Source organism: Ammospiza caudacuta, chromosome 6 (assembly GCF_027887145.1).
Source record: "Ammospiza caudacuta isolate bAmmCau1 chromosome 6, bAmmCau1.pri, whole genome shotgun sequence".
Lineage (NCBI taxonomy): Eukaryota > Metazoa > Chordata > Aves > Passeriformes > Passerellidae > Ammospiza > Ammospiza caudacuta.
Genome location: NC_080598.1, coordinates 43,868,671 through 43,885,738, shown reverse-complemented (window position 1 = coordinate 43,885,738; position 17,068 = coordinate 43,868,671). Strand labels below are relative to the sequence as shown.

The 17,068-nt window shown below is 47.1% G+C and overlaps 1 protein-coding gene across 1 annotated transcript; it reads right to left on the bottom strand.

Annotated features, from left to right (window-relative positions):
* Positions 1-265: 265 nt before the first annotated feature.
* Positions 266-15,293, bottom strand: VASH1 (vasohibin 1). The gene is made up of 7 exons (XM_058807069.1): positions 15,017-15,293; positions 10,092-10,180; positions 8,938-8,994; positions 7,849-7,923; positions 6,497-6,878; positions 5,968-6,080; positions 266-5,377 (listed from the first exon to the last, which is right to left on the bottom strand). Exons 1-7 carry the CDS (start codon positions 15,275-15,277, stop codon positions 5,305-5,307), a joined length of 1,050 nt encoding a protein of 349 aa, XP_058663052.1. The 5' UTR covers positions 15,278-15,293; the 3' UTR covers positions 266-5,304.
* Between the last annotated feature and the right edge of the window lie 1,775 nt (positions 15,294-17,068).

Below are 17,068 nucleotides of genomic sequence, written 5' to 3'. Positions count from 1 at the left end.
TGACTGATGGCAGTTCAAGAGGGAAAACTTGAATTTCTTTGCTAAACAGCCACATACATACTTACTCTGGCAACTGCCTCTGTGTGCACAGACATACTCACCTATTCAGATGATTAAAGGAGGATGAGGATTCTTCCATGTCCACTAGTGTACCAAGTAAAGGACATCTTTACATAATTTGCCTGATACCATCACTCAAGGCTTTGACTTCCTGCTGACATGTAATGGGAAGGTTTAAAGCAAAAAGAAGGACAGTACAGACAACTTGTTTTCTCTGCACAAGCTGAGAGCAGTACAGAGGGAATTTTATTGTCTCAAGTGTCAAAGGAAGCTGGAAGAAGTATCAACATGAAGGCCATGGGAAGTGCAGTAAAAACCTAAATCTAAATAAAAATTCTGTGTTGGCTACATAAGAACACAGGACCACACTGATTAATTACAAAAAGACACACATGATACTGTTCTTAAAGAAAGAAACTTTCAATTTCTTAGTTCTGAGCTGTACCAGTGATAAAGATGTAAATGGTTTTGCAGCACCTTGTCGGTGCTGGAGTGGAATACTGGTGTGCATGGAAGGGGACAGCTCTGGTCCCACTAGCACCATTCTCAACCCTGACCTGGAGGGAAACTCTGCTCTGCAGAGATTATGGGGGATTCAGGAGCCTTCTGAGCCTAAACTGCATTGCTCTGGAGCAGATAGGGCGAGGACACCACTGAAGGAGAGTGGCTGTGATACAAGTAAACACCTGCTCAGAAGACACACAAAAATATTAAATTCCTTAAGGAGTTCAGCTTGGCTGTAGAGAGGCCATCTCCACCTTTCTCTGGGAGAGCAAACATCAAGCCAGAATAGCACTTGCTTTGTTAAGTAAAGTTATAAATCCATAATGCAGGTCTAAATGTTGTCAGGACAACAGTGCAAGGCCACTGGGATGTGTGGTGTTATTTCAGCCAGACTTGCACACACAATACACCTGGGACACCCCCTGCCTATACCTACAGTTTGATCATCAGGACCACTTGAAATTCTTCACTCAGAAGAAGCAGGTAGCTAAAGCAACCACCTGAAGTGACTAGCCAGAGCCACTGGAGCAAGGTCAAGCCAGTCTAATCCAGACTCTTGCCCTTTGGCTAACAGGAGCTTTCTTCTGTTCATTATGGTTTCTTAAACTCTGAAATTTTAAGGACAGTCATATTCCAGTCTATACCACACCACACATGAATCTGCCTTAGGGGGCAGGCACCTGATTAAGGCTTTCACCTGAAATACTTAAAAGAAAATTCATCCTGTTAAGCAGATTTGAAAACAGCAACACAACTATTATGTGAACAGAAACTATGTTTCAACTACAGTTCTGGATTCATTTATTCTGATAGATCCAAGGAAACGGTACTGACCCATACCCTGGCCCACAGGTAAAATAGTAACTGAAAAAAGCACTTCACTCCCACCTAAAACACTTGCTAACACACACCAATTTCCTAAAGACTCCTTTAGCTTCTACCAGTAAAAAAAAAAAGTTAGTATGTCACAGACTGATGGACACACAATCCTGCTCTTTAATATACAAAGTTTGTATCAGAGTGATGCTGTAGCAGAAGGTTTTGCTCAATTAACGAATCTGTCCATTAAAAAAATGGCAGTTGGCCAGGTATCAAGGGACTTGTCTACATAAAAGCATAAAGAGGGGCTCTTATTTCAAGGTTTGCATTACATTTAGAATAGTTTTGCCAGTAATAGGTCAGCATTTGTTGAAGTCTTTCAAAGCTCACCTCAGCTTCGCATACAATGCAGGCAGTGTCTATCCATTCCTAATGTACAAACACAGTTCCTTTCCACAGAGTTCACAGGACTTGTACTGCAGAACAGATACCATGTGAAACCTACTGAACAGTGAAATTTAGATCACAGAGCTACATGAGCGACCCTATTAATATTTAACATTAAAAAATTAATAGGACTCCTTGAGATCCATCTTCCTTGTTCTGCAGGCACTAAAGGACTTATATTATCATTCCTTCTGTGTAGCTCTAAAGCCTGCAGAAGTGAAAAAGACTCATCATCAGCCTTTCTTCCTTGTGGTTAAAGGCAGACAGACCAGAAACCAGACCAAGTAGGTGGGGGAGGAAAGAAGTTGAAGTGCCAAACTTTGTCTTGCACTGTACCCTCAGCTTTCTTACAGCATAAAGCTAGATTGCATTAATTCTCTCTGTCGTGGAAGGATGTGGTTTTGTTTGTTAGGAAGGAAGCAAAGCTTTCTATTGAAGTGATTCATCCTGTTACAAAGATGGGGGGAGCAAGAGCAAGAAGGGGAGAACTCTATGGTCCTTTTCCAGTTTCTTGCACCATCTCCTGAACTGGAGATACAGAAACAGTAAGGAGCAGGAATTCTACACAGAGAAACACAGTAGAAGGCCTGAAATGGTAACCCTGTCTGCTGCTGTATCCATCTTGAGAAGTTAATCAACATTAGATACAAGCAAAGAATGAAATACTTTGTAACATATATAATTGTGCAAGTAGATCTTGAAAGAGGATGTTCTTGTCTAGCTGCAGCTGAGGATTAAGAGACCTTGAACTCTACCTGTCATTCATATCTTAAACATCCATTTCCTTTGCTTTTTCTAAGCTAATAGCTTTTTCTAAGCTATTGGCCTCAGTTACATCCTGCAGGAAAGCTCTTAATTACAAAGTCAAACAAAGCATTTTGTTTTAAGCCATTCTGCCTTGGTGATCTAACGCTGCTGAGCACCCGTTGCCCTGCTCTCAAGAAAGCATCATTAACTTGCAGCTGACCCCTCACTTGTCTCATCTGTTGCAGTCTTGCTCTCACCCCCACATTTCCCCTTTCTGTCTAAAAAAGCTCAATGTTCTCTGTATTAAACAACTAATTACTCTCAACAGCTCTCCAGTTACTCTGAATTAACTAACCAATTGAAGAAAAAGTCATAGTTAAGATGCATTCTAGGCATGTTTTATAATTGTCTTTAAATTCTGGATTTCATCCACTTTATAATAAAACCTGACAGTCAGTTTCCCCTTGCTGACTGCTGCTTGTATTTATCATATGATTCACAGTGGCATCTGAACTTTCAGTCGGCTGCATAGTAAACATTATGCAAAGGCAGTTTGTGGCTTCCAAGTGGCCCACATTATTTACAGGTAGCTTTTGACATATTTAGTGTCTGGATGCTAACAATGATGTTAGCTGTAAAGGCTGCATCATTGTTAGCATCCAGACACCAAACATGTTAATTTACAGCCACACAAAAATGACCAGAGGACACGTTCAAATGGGTGCTTGGCTCCTGCTGCAGTTAACTTCAGTTGTTGCATGTAGCTGGACTATAAGGGAGTGGACAGGTGTTGCACTGTAGTGTGGAAACTGGCATCCTCTTCTGGATTAACCTTCTCTTGGCTCAGCAGCAAGTTCTGCCACCTTCTTACAGATTTTCCTCTTGGTTGTACAGCACAGCAGAAAAGTACAGACTACAAAGAGAGATTGGAAGGACTGACTGCAGTGGTATGGATACATCTTGCAAGTTACATCACAGTTAAGGATGGACAATTAGGAACCTGTAAGGTCTGAGTTAAATCGCTTGTGGGTGGTGCTTCGAGGATTAACTGCTTTAACTAGGCAGAAGAGCTGATTTGTTTGGGGTTAAGAACCCATTCTCTGCCACCAAAATAGCTCTACTTATTATGAGGATGTGGCACAGGAATACTGTAACAAAAAACTAGTAGAGCTAAGCTCCATCATGTTTCTAACAAATCAAAAAAGGAAAGAATAAGCTCAGTTCTAACAAAATTAAATATGTGGTATTTCAGAAAGTGTAGCTCCTTGTCAGTGCTGTGATAAAACAAGACTGTTTCTCTCCAGGATACTCCCACTCCCAAGCTCAGTTTATGCATCCCCCAGATCCATGCATCCAAATCACTTTAAGACCATGCTGTTCTGACTTCTGGAAATCCCACTGTTCCCATGGCCTAGGCCTCAGACAGAGAGATCCTGACAATACTCCAGATTTCTGACAAGCATTACACTGCTGAATCAATAGTACAACACTCCCCCAAAAGAAGCATAGGAAGTAAAGGCCACAAGTGGCAGAAAGGCCCAGCCCAGCCCTTTGGGAAAGGTTAGTATAAGTGGTGCTATTACATACTGCAGCTATCCAAAGAGCTGGAACACAAGCACAGCTCTGGCACTGGGGTGGGAAACTGCTTTCAGGAGGCTCCAAGGTGAGCTGTCAGGAAAGCAGCTGCAATTTCCTTGAGTAGACCTTCTCACAAACAGGTGTATGCAACTCTGGCACTAACACAACAGGGAGGAAGGAGCAAGAGCCTTGTGGAAAGGAAAAAATGGTTGTAAAACCTGTTCACATTATTACATCCTTCTTTAACTTTTTACTCTTAAAACTCGTACCTCAGTGACTGAAGTGCCTGCCACAAGCTTTCTGAGTAGCAGCCACCAGAAGTTAGTAGAGAAAAGGCTGATGAACAGATGATGTGAAGTTCAGGCTCTCCACCAGCCCCCACTTGCCCCATCTCCATTGCTAGAACAATTGAGCTCTCTATGCCTGTTTTCATGTAGCAGTGGTATAGGCATATCCTGATCCACTCATCCACCAAAGGGCCTACAGCAACAGTTCACTAGCATTCCACTGTCTACCCCCTCAGAGACAATGAAATACTTTGAAATAGGCAGGACTAAACATACAAGATGTGTTTTTTCTGGATAAGAAGACTTTGTATGGTCAATAAATCAGGCTGAGCAAATTCAGACCTACTCTCACAAGAGCAATGATAAAGTGTTCATAATGATAAAACCAGGAGTTTTTGTACAAGATTCAGGGGCCATCCCATTCCAGCATCACTTCTCCCTCAGCCCTGCAGGCCTTGCAGGGGTTGAAAACTGCACACAGGGAAGAAGTACTGTTGACAAGATGCTCCATCTACTTGCTGTCAAGGTAAAGATAGCAAGTCCACTGACCCCACTCACTTAATATTCTTCCTGAAGTGAACTCCCACTAATGTACATATTTTTTTCTTTTTTTCCATTTTTTTTTTAAAAATACTTAAGTGAATTAAGATGGTCACCTCTCCCAGAAACAGGCAGGCGAATCCTCTGGGACCCATGGGATCCAGCTCTGGGACTGGCCCACTAGTAAGCACCTGGGAAAATCAGCAGTCTCTTTTGCTCCCACTCCCCTGTTCCATTTGTCAGAATCACTGCAGGTGGATCCAGGTCCCAACTGTGGCCAGCAAGAAGTCCATGGAGGCAGGCACACAAGGCACAGCTCTCTTCATACCCGGATCTGGTACCCATTGAGGTCTGGCATGGCTTTGGGATCGGCAGGCTTCTTCTCACCAGATGGCCTGTGAGCAAAGAAGGTAACAGCTCTTCAGAAACTGTTTTCTGTCAGGTGATTCTGCACATAGAGATGGCAGCACAGGAAGAGGTACAGAGCTTCATACTGATCCTGCACTACTGAGGACAGGATTATTCTGCAGCCTCCAGTAATTCTCCCAATGATCTCAACAGAACAGAATGCAAGTTAGGAAGTAGGAGGTCCACTCTGGAACCCCAGGTTATTATCAGGAAAACAATCTTATTGACAGCAGAATAATTTTTGGAATCTCTTGAGGCACAGGTCTGTGAGACACCAGAGCTCAGACCCATGCATAAGGTTAAAAGTCAGCTACCAGCATCACTGTCTGTTTGAGTTGCCTCCTCCTCCCTGCCAAAACAAGCAAGCAAAAAACCCCAGCTGTCCCCTTAAATCCCTAAGCAATGATAAACTCACAATCGTACTGACTAGGGAAGAATGCTACTGCAGGTCAGAGAACTATCCACTGTTCTAAAAAAACCCAGTAGGACATCAGAAGGATCCAAAACCAAATGGCAAGGTGGAGTCTGAGTAAAACAGATGGTCTAGATAGGTCTCCTGCCCAGCAGCCTCACTCACCGTCGGTCCCCACGGCTGTTTCGCCGATGGGGGCTGGCCTGACCTCTTTGTGGGGAGGAGACATCTTTCTTTCTGTCCTTGGTGGGAGATGGCGGTCCAGTTCCTTTCCCAATCTGCCAGAAAAATAAAATTAAGAGCTGTGTGAGCTCTTAATGTGAGTAATAACAAAACCTACAAAACCTAACCATGATTTATTATATGTGCAAAAAAAAAAAAGACAAAAAGGCAAGGCAAGTGCATCAAAAATGCAAAAGCCAGAAAAAACAAGTTACAGTGACAGCTATGGCTCCAAGGACTGTAAACAGTCCAACCTAATCACAAGTGCAGCACTGCACAAGCATCCATTAGGGGACCAGCCTGTATAAAGTGGGTGGTGTTCAGTAAGAAAGAGGCCCCAGCCTCCAATTCACTTTCTACTCCACACATCTAGAAGTAGAAAGTTTTCTGTCACTGCATTCCCCCAGTACACCAAGCAGCCAGGCAAGGCAGTGGATGTGTAGCAGTGAGTTACTCCATCCTTGCTGCTTACCTTCAGCCTCATATCACGGGCATGTCTCTCGAGCTCTTTGCGAAAGTCTTCCCGTGTTAGCTTGTCCAGATCCAGGATGGAGCGCTTCCACTCAATCTGCTCCACACTGTGTGGGTCATGGGACACACAGTGGCCCAGCTTCACCTTTTTCAGCGTGTGCCAGCAGCGGCGATAGGCCTCCTCGAAGTCAAAGATGAGTTCGCTCAGTGTGCGGAAGACAGGTGCTTTGTACATCAGCTCCTCGCGGCGGCTGATGCCCAGTGCCCCATAGCGGCCGCCAAAGTTCACCCCCAGCACGATGTGTCGGAAGTAGTTCCCTGAGAAGTGGGTTTTGAAGCTGATGGGGAAACGGTCCAGTGTGGTCATGTTGTTGGTGAGGTAACTGACAGCAGCCATTATTCAGGAAATAACTGGTGGTAAGAGTTTCCTGACAAGACACGTCCTACCTGCTCCAGACCCTCCCAGCCTGCTTAGCAGATTCCCCATTGATTCAGGCATTACATAGACAGGATTTGTTCTCCAGGTCAAGAGCCCAGCTCATTGCAAGCTGCCCTACTTTCATCTGGGTTATGGAGAAAACAGACTTGGCCTCTTCAAGGAGACAGTCAACAAAGAGAAGTTAATTTTGATGCAGAAGTTGCAATGCTAGCACCTTAAGTGTACTGTATTCCCTAGCTCCCAAACTGTTAACACTGCAGCATTATTCCTCGGTGTGTTTTAATCTGTTTCACTAGCTACTGTTTCATACACCTTCAGGATGAAAACTCACCAACCTCTACTTTTGAATCATTCTCTCACCATCTCTGCCCCTCCAGGTGCATGAAGAACCTACAGCCCAAGTACCACAAACTAAATCTGGAAGATAGCTAGGAAAGATGTGTACTTAAAGATAATACACATCTAGATCTAATAAAGGTATTGCCTAAGCTAGTAAGTGACATACACCATAATTAGAAGTTGGGGAGGATCCATAAATTATTTTAATGCAGAACACACACAGGCAGTAAGGGAACGATGCTATCCACAAAGGATTTCCTGACCTATCTCTAGCTAGTGTTTTTGCTCCTCTTTAGATCCTCTTTTGTCTTTTATAATCTTATATGGCTGACCAGAGCAGCACCACCCTTCTTAGTGAAGGAGGAGCAACTCCAAAGTTGTTCTGATACTTTAGAGAATTGCTTGGTTTTGGATTTCATTGGTGGTCTTTTGTGGGAGAACTGGGGAGGAAAAAAAAAAAGGAATGTGAGGCTTGGTGACAATATTATCACCACCCTCAAAGCATCACAAGCAAGAGAGCAGAGGCAAAAACACAAGGATGGGCAGACATGCACAACTCCAAGAGGAAAGGATACATTCCCAGGATCACAGCTTCCAGGCATTTTATTGGCAGGGCCTCTTTGGTCATTTCTTTGGCCAGGTCCATCAGCCTGCAGAGTAGGACAAGGGAAAGATGAGGACAGTTAGGGCTTGTGCTATGCACTGTGGCCAGTTCAGCCCTTTTGTACTATAGGTAGGTTTCCAGGAGAGAGGGTGGTCCACAGAGGATAGGGAACAGAACAAAGTATCTTCTTTAAGAAGATATTGAATCCAAACCAGGTCTCTGCCACATGCTGTTGTTACTTCCAAGGAATTCACTTCAGTGAGTTGCAGCAAAACTACTTACTGGCCAACCTGGGTTCTCAGGGAGACCACAGCACCAATGTCTCCACAAGTAAAACCCTCAAAGTGTTTGCCACACAAGGCTCAAGGACAATAAGGCCTTCTTCTCTGGCATTAACCCTAGTCTCTATTCAGTGAGTACCATGGAGGAGACATGGTACTGATTACACAAAACAAGGCATTTAAACCCACATAAATCTATGGACTAGACCAATAGTAAGTCAGTCTTGGGAGATTCTCCATATGCTCTTCAAGAGAGTCAATGAACATCAGGTGCTTATTGCCAGGAACTTCTGGGGCACAGCAGTTCCCAGAATCTTCAACGAGGAGAATACCCTTTCTCATTCCAAGTATGAGTCACCAAAAGCTTAGTGAGCCTAGATTCTGCAAAAGCACTCACAGGAGCTATGAAATCAGACCTGTAAAGATACTTGGCTTTAACAAAGTTTTTGTAGAGCAGGACCTAATTTCAGAATCCCCCAGAAGTTCATATAGTTACATTCCAATTAGAAGCAGGCAGAATATGCACATTTTTGCAATACATTATTTTTGGCCTACTCGATTTACTGATTCATGACAAAAACTCTACTCTTGAGGAAGACCAGACACAGCTATGCCCCAGGCAACAGACAATAAAGTTACCCTAAGCAGGATGCAGCTGCAGGAATGAAAGCCCTAAGTGCCACTAGACCTTGGGCAGGGGATGGAGAAAAAGCAGTGTGTATAGCAGGGCTCCAACAACAAAGAAAGGATTAAATGCTCTAGAGGCTGCCAGCACTTACCCAGTCAGAGGTCTGCTCTTCTTAATCTCAAAGAATTGTGTCCCAGTGTGATTGTACCTGGAAGCAAGAAGTTAAGGGCTTGGCAGCTCGGAAAGTAGAGTTTGAAGAAAACTTGTCTGAAAGACGTTCATGTTATTTACTATTCTCACAACAGAGTCATGATCCCACAAATGTAGCAGCACACAAGAAAATCCCTACCTCACTTTTCTACATTTCCCCCACTTACACATCCTCTTTATTTCCACTGTATTTCCTTGTCAATTTTTCTCTTCCTCATACCCACACACGGGTTTCCACTCCAATTCCCAAAGGTTTATGCTGACAGCACATGCTCTGCTCAGCTTTCCAGTTACCAGGGCAGAACAGTTTGATAAATCTCTTCCTGCTCCAATCTGCACATAATACATGGAGCAATGAAACATTCATGGTACCTTATTCTAAGACTGACTGGGATCCAATCCAGAGCACAACCACCCTGGATGGGTGAGAGATGCCAAAAGGTCAGCCTTCTTACCTTGAATTAGGGCTGAAGCCAGAGATAGATCTGTATCTCATCAGTGAGATTAGACTGTGTTTGCATGGCATATACCTGCTCTCCAGCACCACAGGAATGGAGAAATCTCATTCCCAGAACACAGCCACACAGGCAGCTCTGCATATAAAGGGGCAACATATCACAGATGCATAAAATCAGGATGGCTGAGTGTTGTTTAGACAGAGAAGAGTGATTGAGTAGGATGACCTGAGAAGGTTTGCCCATCACCGCAACTCACCCACACCTTAACAATGAGGTGATGCAGTTTGCAGTACATCTGACACTTGGCTGTCAGGATCTCAGATATGTGTGTTTTTAATGAAATACCACTGTAAAGCCACTGATCTAGAAGAGTGGGTAGTGGGGAAAGGCCTTTGACAACATGCTCATTTGTTACATGCAGTGAACAGAACCAGAAGGTAACTTGGGCAAAAAAAGAAAAGAAATGGAGCAGCAAAAGAAAACATTATCCCAAGTCCAGCTTCCTGTTTTCAGGGAACAAGTTTCAGTTATCCTCCAGCTACAACAGGAGCTTTTCTGTTTGTCACCAGGAAAGAAAGTCCTCTTGCTCTTTCTTCTGGGTTATCACACCAGTGAGCAAGGTGACAGCAAAGGATACTGAAGCTCCCTGATGTAGCGCTGCACAGCTTCCAGGCGCTCAGGGATGGGGGTGGACGGCTGGAACACAGGCACACTTGGTATGGGAATCTGAAATGAGGAGCAGAACATAGATCACTTCTTCCAAACCTCTCCAGCTTCTTGCTGAACTCAGTGGCACATAGCTATAGGGAGCATGTTCCTCTGAAACCAGACCCTTTTTGCTGCCCAAAGTGACCACACAAGAAACATTTCTCTATTTCCACAATGGAAATTGGGAAGGGATTCAGAATGAGGCATCACCACAGAGCTGCAAGAGAAACTATGTGAAAAGGTCTTGCATTTATGCAATGTTACATTGGACAAAATAGATAGAATTAACTGACAAGGCAGCATACAAGACAGGAAAGCAATCATCTGAGGGAGCGCGACCTCATTTGAGTATTGAAACTGAAAGGCACAAAATAAAAATAAAAGCAAGAGGCAAAAACGGACAATGAGTTTTCCAATATCACCAGAGGGTGGAACAGTCCTGCAAGCAAGGGTAGAAAGGTCCTTCACTGCTTCCTGGCAATTCAGATGAGTTGGCACTGACTAGGACACAGGCTTAACAGCATGACTCCCTGCCCTGCAGTGTCTGGTGTTTTGAATTACATGGTCAGAGAATGACTTCTGGATGTTCACCTTTCAGACTGCTGTCCCATTCTGAGGCCTCACCCTTATGGGTCCAGTCAGATTTTCCTCACCATTTTCACCATTTGCTCTCCACGGGATAACCATATTCTTGTCAGCAGCTGAGAAAATCTCATTCCCAGAACACAGCCTTTCTAAGGAAAGAGAAGGGACCTGTTCCACAGGACAAATAAAAAGAAGACACAAGTTTGGGATGACTGATAGGCTTGGAGAAGCAGCCCAATATTTTCTCTCTGAAAGATAGCTCATGCCTTGTATGCACCTTGCTAATATCAGACTGCATCTTTTCTCAGTTTTAACATTTCAGTTCCTCCTCAGACTTCCCCCAGAGCTGGCCTATCCACAGCTATGAAAGAGTGAGTCAGAGCTAGTTCTTCCTTTGAGCCTTCCACGCTGCTGTGCACAACTGCCTCTGCTGGACATGGTTTCATAGCCAGTGGTACTGCTTAGTGCACCCTTCACATCCACTCATTTCCATACACCTCTTTCCTGTGTGTTGGTACAAGTGACCAGTGAACCAGGTCAGGCACCTGGACCAGCTGAAAGCTGAGCCAGCAAGCATGGGTAGTTTTCAGCCAGATCAGTTCCTTTTCCTGGCTGGCCACATGGTTGCACTCTGCTTGTGCTCCCCCACAGTACAAGGACCAGAGACCTCTAAACCTTGACGTGCTGCCTCTCACATCGCAGAGGCACCGGCTGCCTCACTCACAGGGGGCAGCACAGGCACGGTGGGAGCAGATGTGAAACTGGGTTTGTTCAGCTGCAGCAGGAGCAGGGAAGGCTCCAGAGAGTGGCACAGGAATGGAGCCATCTCTGGTAGTGCATGAGCTGAGTCAGTTTGGATGCTGTGAGCTGACACACTGAGTCATAGGAAATAATTTCCAGGCAGAAACAACGAAAGAGGTAACAATCAGGGCAGGCTGACTATTTAATTTTGCTTTTTTTTCTTCAGCATGGAGACTTTAATGCTTCTCAGTGGAGACAGACATTAAGTGCATGTTGACAGCAGAGACTAATGATTCTGGGTAGTTCCTCCTCCCTTTACTAGTACAGACCCCCCGATCTCTTTTTCCTCAAAGGATTGCACAACACTGAGACAGCATAATGGCAATCAGTTCAGCAGGGGACTAGTTAATGTGGAAGAGCCTCCTGCACCTCAAGTAATTAAACTGATGAAAGTACACTGTGCTCTCTCTCAGATCTGGGCCTGCAGCCCAGACTGGGCTACAGTTTCTTTTTGCATCAGGTCTATAGCATTTTAATAGGACAATAGAAGCAGAAGTAGAGGAATAAGTTCTCCATCCCTCAATTCCACACTGACAGGAAAAGAGATCCTTATACTTTTTTCTTCCCCAGCATCATCCAGGGCATATCTCCAAAGAGCTATAAATATTAGTTAGCTTTCACAGTCCTTCAGAAAACAGAGAGAATTTATTTATAACAGAAAAAATAGGCAATCAGATCTATTTTGACTTCCCTTTAGCTATTATGAAAGCTGAAGAGAGCCCAGATTTCCCAAAGTATATAACCTCTGCCAGGCTTAGCAGACCAAATGAACACACCCTTGATCCCTCATCACTTGTGTGGAGTAGTTGCATCACCCCACTCCTAGATTCATGCACCCTGGTAAGCTGTCTATATGCATGGGACTGGCACTCTGCTTTTAGAAAGGGGATCCTAAGAACAACCAAGATTTTCATATGCAAGTGTGCCATGCTGTATGTGAGGAAAGGCACATGGGAGCAAGGCTCAGGCAAAGCTCCCCCCTTATCAGTATCACAGAGGTGCTCTTCAGGCCAGCCTAGTTTAGCAACAGTTTCTTTTATGGTACTCATGTGTATCCAAGCTCCTCCCTACTCTTCCTTCTGCAAATAACACAGGAGCAGTATCAGCCTTGGTTGAGAGCCTGACTGAAAAAAAACAGATTATTTTTTCTGGCTCTCTTGTTCTGAATCCATTAGATGCAACTCTTCCTGTCTTTGCCCTCATAACCATCTAATTTAAAATCCATGATTTCTTTATAAGCCAAGCATACATCACTTTGTACTTCCAGCTTGGACCCATTAGATGGTTCCAGCAGCTTGAAGCAAGGCAATACCCCACCCTGTTGCTGGAAAGAACATAACCTACAGGAGAGTGGCATTGACCCCAAGTCTATTGGAAGGAGATAGAGACTAGAGGAGCTCTCAGACTCCAGTGAGAGACACAGCTCCTGAAGCTGATCTGTAAACATGTGTCTAATCACAGCCTCCTCCAGTTATCATTTGGTAGTATCTTAGTTTATTGACAGCTTTTTTGAGAGCTGTTTCCCCCAACAACCAATGCTGGCTACGATCCATGGCCAAAATTTTGGAGTAGGTAAGTCACTGTGCCATTCCCAACACTTAAAAAGGACTATTCACCCTCCAGCACATGGAGAGAACCTGGCTTTTCAAAGGAACTAGCCTTGCAGAGTACACTTACTGCCCTGATTCTCATCTGTTGTACCAGCCTTTCAAAGAAACTTGATGGCACGGAGACAAGTAGCCATAAGCACCCCTCAAAGAAAAAAACACATCCCTGCAGGGGAGAAGGAGCTAAGGAAACAGAGCTCATCCATCCTAGTGGTTTCCTGAATTCCAGTATCCTCCCAGCTGTATGTGCCGAGTGAGCTTGGGAATGGCATCTGAGGTGGCAGAGTGCTGAATACAGTTTACAGATCCATTTCCCAGGGGTGCTAGCAGATGCAAAAAACCCCTCAACCATCCAAAACCCAACAATCCTCAAAACAAAACAGCCCAAATTTGCCTTTTACCGCAAGACTTCAGACCATTGGTGTCCCCTAACTGTAACCCTCATGGATGAAGACTCTAAAGTGAGAACAGGGGAACTTCTTCACATAAGACCAAAACAAGACACTGAACACTGTATTTCCCCACCCATCATTCACTGGAGTCTTGTTTGTCACCTTCTTTCTTCCATTTCCTTCACCATTTTTGACCAAATCAATCCTTATGGTTAGGAAATTAGGTAGTGTGTGTTCTGACTGATCTGAAACATGTTTTCAGCCTTCACCTAGGCTCAGGACAAAGTCACAGGAAAGGAAGGAAATCTGAAAAGGAAGGAAAAGTCTAATGGAGTTAGAATAGGGACTGTAATCAGGACTCAGGATTTGTTCCAGCTGCTGCCACTGATGCCTCTGACTCTTTACTGCACAAAGGATGTTGCATCACATGCATCTCCAGAATTCTTCATGGAAAGCAGTATGGATTGTCTGTGTAGTATATAATAGCATGTTCTTCCATACTTCAAATTACCTTCCCAAGGAGGAAAGTCTTTGCTAAAAAAGCCTGAGATTAAAAAGCATCATCTTTTTGTATCTGAATTTCCCCTATTAGAGTGATGGGAATACTCTTATAACCCGCCAATGGAGTGACACACAAAATGTTTGCAGTGTCTTTTGTTCACAGTATGCCAATAAAAGGGAGAGATTTTTCTCCAGCTGAGACGCAATACAGATAGCAACAATCACAAGAATTCACACTGAAATGTTTCAGTATGGTACAAGGCTCAGTGAAATGGTCAGTGGTTCCTCTTTTCATAGAGTTCTCTGCAACAAGGCCAGGAGCATGCTTGGAAATCATACCTGACCCTATACCAACAATAAGCTCTGCAAGCGTTTGCTAACTCCTCTTAAAACGCTTGGCATCAAAAGTCTTTTCTGACAGACACAGTTCTGTTCCAGAATGCCTTTTGGTGTGGGAAACTGTACCCAAAGCAGATTTCTTCATGTGCAAAGTCTCACCCCCGTCTGTCTCAATCCCCCACCTCCGGTATTTGGGCTCTTCTAAATTTAACTCTCCTCATCTTTTCATCATTTATCCAGTCTTTCTCTTTAGCCACTGCCCATTCCCCCTCTTTGCCCTGCAGGCTGCTCACACATTAGCTACCTGAAGTCCGTTTTCCAGCAAGGCCGCAGAAGAAGAGGGTGCTGCTGGCGCACCAGACAGGGCAGAGCCCCGCAGATGCCCTCTCGCACTCCAAGTTAAAGTGTGGCTTTGCTTCCAGCAAGAGCAGTCCCGGGGCCCGTTTTTCCCGGGGCCCGCTCCCGAGCCGGGGCTCCCGGCCTCCTAGGGGCACAGGCGGGCGCCTCCTCCCAGCGGGATGCCGCCGTTTCCCCCTTCCCTCCGTCCGCCCGGCGGGGACGGTCCGCTCCGGGCGCTTCCGCTGGGACCCCGCGCCGCAGCAGCGCCGGGTGGGGTGGGGGGGTCTCACCTTGGGCAGGTCGGCGGCGCCCCGGATCCTCTGCGCCACCCGCTCCCCCTCGGGGTGGATCCTGCCCACATGCCGCCACATCCGCTCCCAGGTGGGCTCATCCACGGGCAGCCCGCCGCGGTTGACGAAGAAGGGGACGCCGCCGTCGCGAAGATCCTCCTCGCCTTCTTCCTCCTGCTGCTCCTCGTCCCGCGGTGCCGCCGCCTCGCCGGACGGGGGCTGCCTGGCCGCCGCGGCCCCGTCGTCCCCCGGCATCGGCATCGCCGCGCCCGCACTCAGCGCCTGCCGCCCGCCGCCGGGCCGCCGGGGGCCGCGCCCCGCATGGCCGGCGCTCCGGGCACGGGGCGTCACCGCCCCCGCCTCGCCCCCGGAGATATCAGAGCGGAGGGCTCGCCGCGAGAAGGGGAGAAAAAGCCGGGCGGGGCGGTGCCGGGTGCCGCATCAGGCCGCCGCCGCGGCGGGGGAGGCGCCGGCGGCCCGAGCGCCCGCGGCAGTGACGGCGGGCACCGCGCGGGGCGGGCCTGCCGCCGGGGCGCCCCCGCCGCGCCGCCTCCCGGGCGCTCCGCGGGGCGGGCAGGCACGGCCGCCTCCCGGGCGGGGGCTGCATGCGGGGGAACAAAGCCCCGCGCAGGGCGGGGCGGGGCCGGGCCGGGCGGGGCCGGGCGCCGCTCCCCTCCGCCCTGCTCCGCCCTGGGCCGGCTCTCAGCGTGCGCCCACCGCCGTAGCGGGGCCGGGCTGCCGCTGGCGGGGCGCGGCCGGGCGAGCGGCGGTGTCGCTGCCCGCAGGCGATAAGGCAGATAGGGGCGATAAGGGAGACGGCTGCGGCCGGGCGATAAGGAGGCGGGGCGGAGGGCGGGAGCGGGCCCGGGAGCTGGGGCGGGGCCGTGGCCGTGAAGCGGCTGCTGAGGGGTCGCCGTGAGGGGCAGCGGCGGCCACGCCGGGGTCTGCGCTCGTGCTGCGGGGCGTGAGGGACGGGCGGGGCCGAGCCGGGCCGGGGCTGGGCTGGGCTGGGCTGGGCTGGGCGGCCCCGCAGGCCATAAAACACTGCTGGGAGCCAGGGGCAGGTGTCCGTGTTGACATAGCTGTGAGGAACGGAAGAGCTGGGATGAGTTTTCCAGGTAGGGAGCAGTGGGGGGTGGAGAGCGTATTCTGATGCTCCTGTAGCACAAAGCAATGGTGAAGGATGGGCTCTTGTGGAACCGCACCGCTTATCTAAGGGTGTGCTACACATAGCCAGTCCCCCTCAAGAGAGGGGCCCATCAGGCCTCTTCTGCCTGGCAAGAGGCAAAATACACCGTACCTAAGGTCTGGAGATGCACCACTGAGTGTTTTGCTCTGCTTCATCATCTGGTTTTGTTTGAGCTCTCTTGTAGTACTGAGGGGTGTGAACTCTCATGGGAGGTTCTCCACATGCTGCGGGAGATTTTTGAGCATGTTCTCCACTGTGTACATGCTGCAATGGTTGTGTCCTCGTCTATAAGAGCCAGGTTGTGTCTCTATCGCTGGCTGTGTTTTCTCACCACCCTGTGGTATTAATCCATGTTGAAAGCTCTAACATAAAAGCATTCTGTAATTTAAGCACCGAGTACAAGAAATGTGTACAAATTACCGGGTCAGCTGCTGAGGTACCCTCTGAAGGGCATCTCAGAATACTTGCATTTAGCACTCCAAACAAAAGGCTGTGGTTCAGCATCAGTGGGGGAAATACACGCCGGTTGCCATGGAATTTGATGTGCCCTGAGAACAGGCTATAGCATTTACAGAGCTGGATAGAGGATTTCAGAGAGAGATTCCACTTCTTCTGTGGTGCTCTGTAGGCTGTTGCTCACATGAGATCCTTTCTGAAGGCACAATACTTGAACACAGTTTTTTGTTGAACTCAACATTGCCCAAAATGCTGAAAGGTTGATTTTTTTTTTTAAGGAAAATTTGGCTAAATGTGTATCCCTGCTTCTGCCTTCCAAACAAATCACCAGCATCACTTCATAGAGCCTTCATTAACTTCTGTAATACTTAAACATATAAGTCACTGAATAAGGATTTCTTTTGAAT

What these genes read in the sequence shown, in the direction of transcription:
- VASH1 (XM_058807069.1), bottom strand. Translation starts at nt 15,277, where the DNA reads ATGCCGATGCCGGGGGACGACGGGGCCGCGGCGGCCAGGCAGCCCCCG. An exon ending in GCGCCGCCGACCTGCCCAAG is followed by an intron (nt 10,181 to 15,016) that starts GTGAGACCCCCC and finishes TCCTCATTTCAG; the next exon opens with ATTCCCATACCAAGTGTGCC. An exon ending in CCCGTGATATGAGGCTGAAG is followed by an intron (nt 6,081 to 6,496) that starts GTAAGCAGCAAG and finishes TTTTTCTGGCAG; the next exon opens with ATTGGGAAAGGAACTGGACC.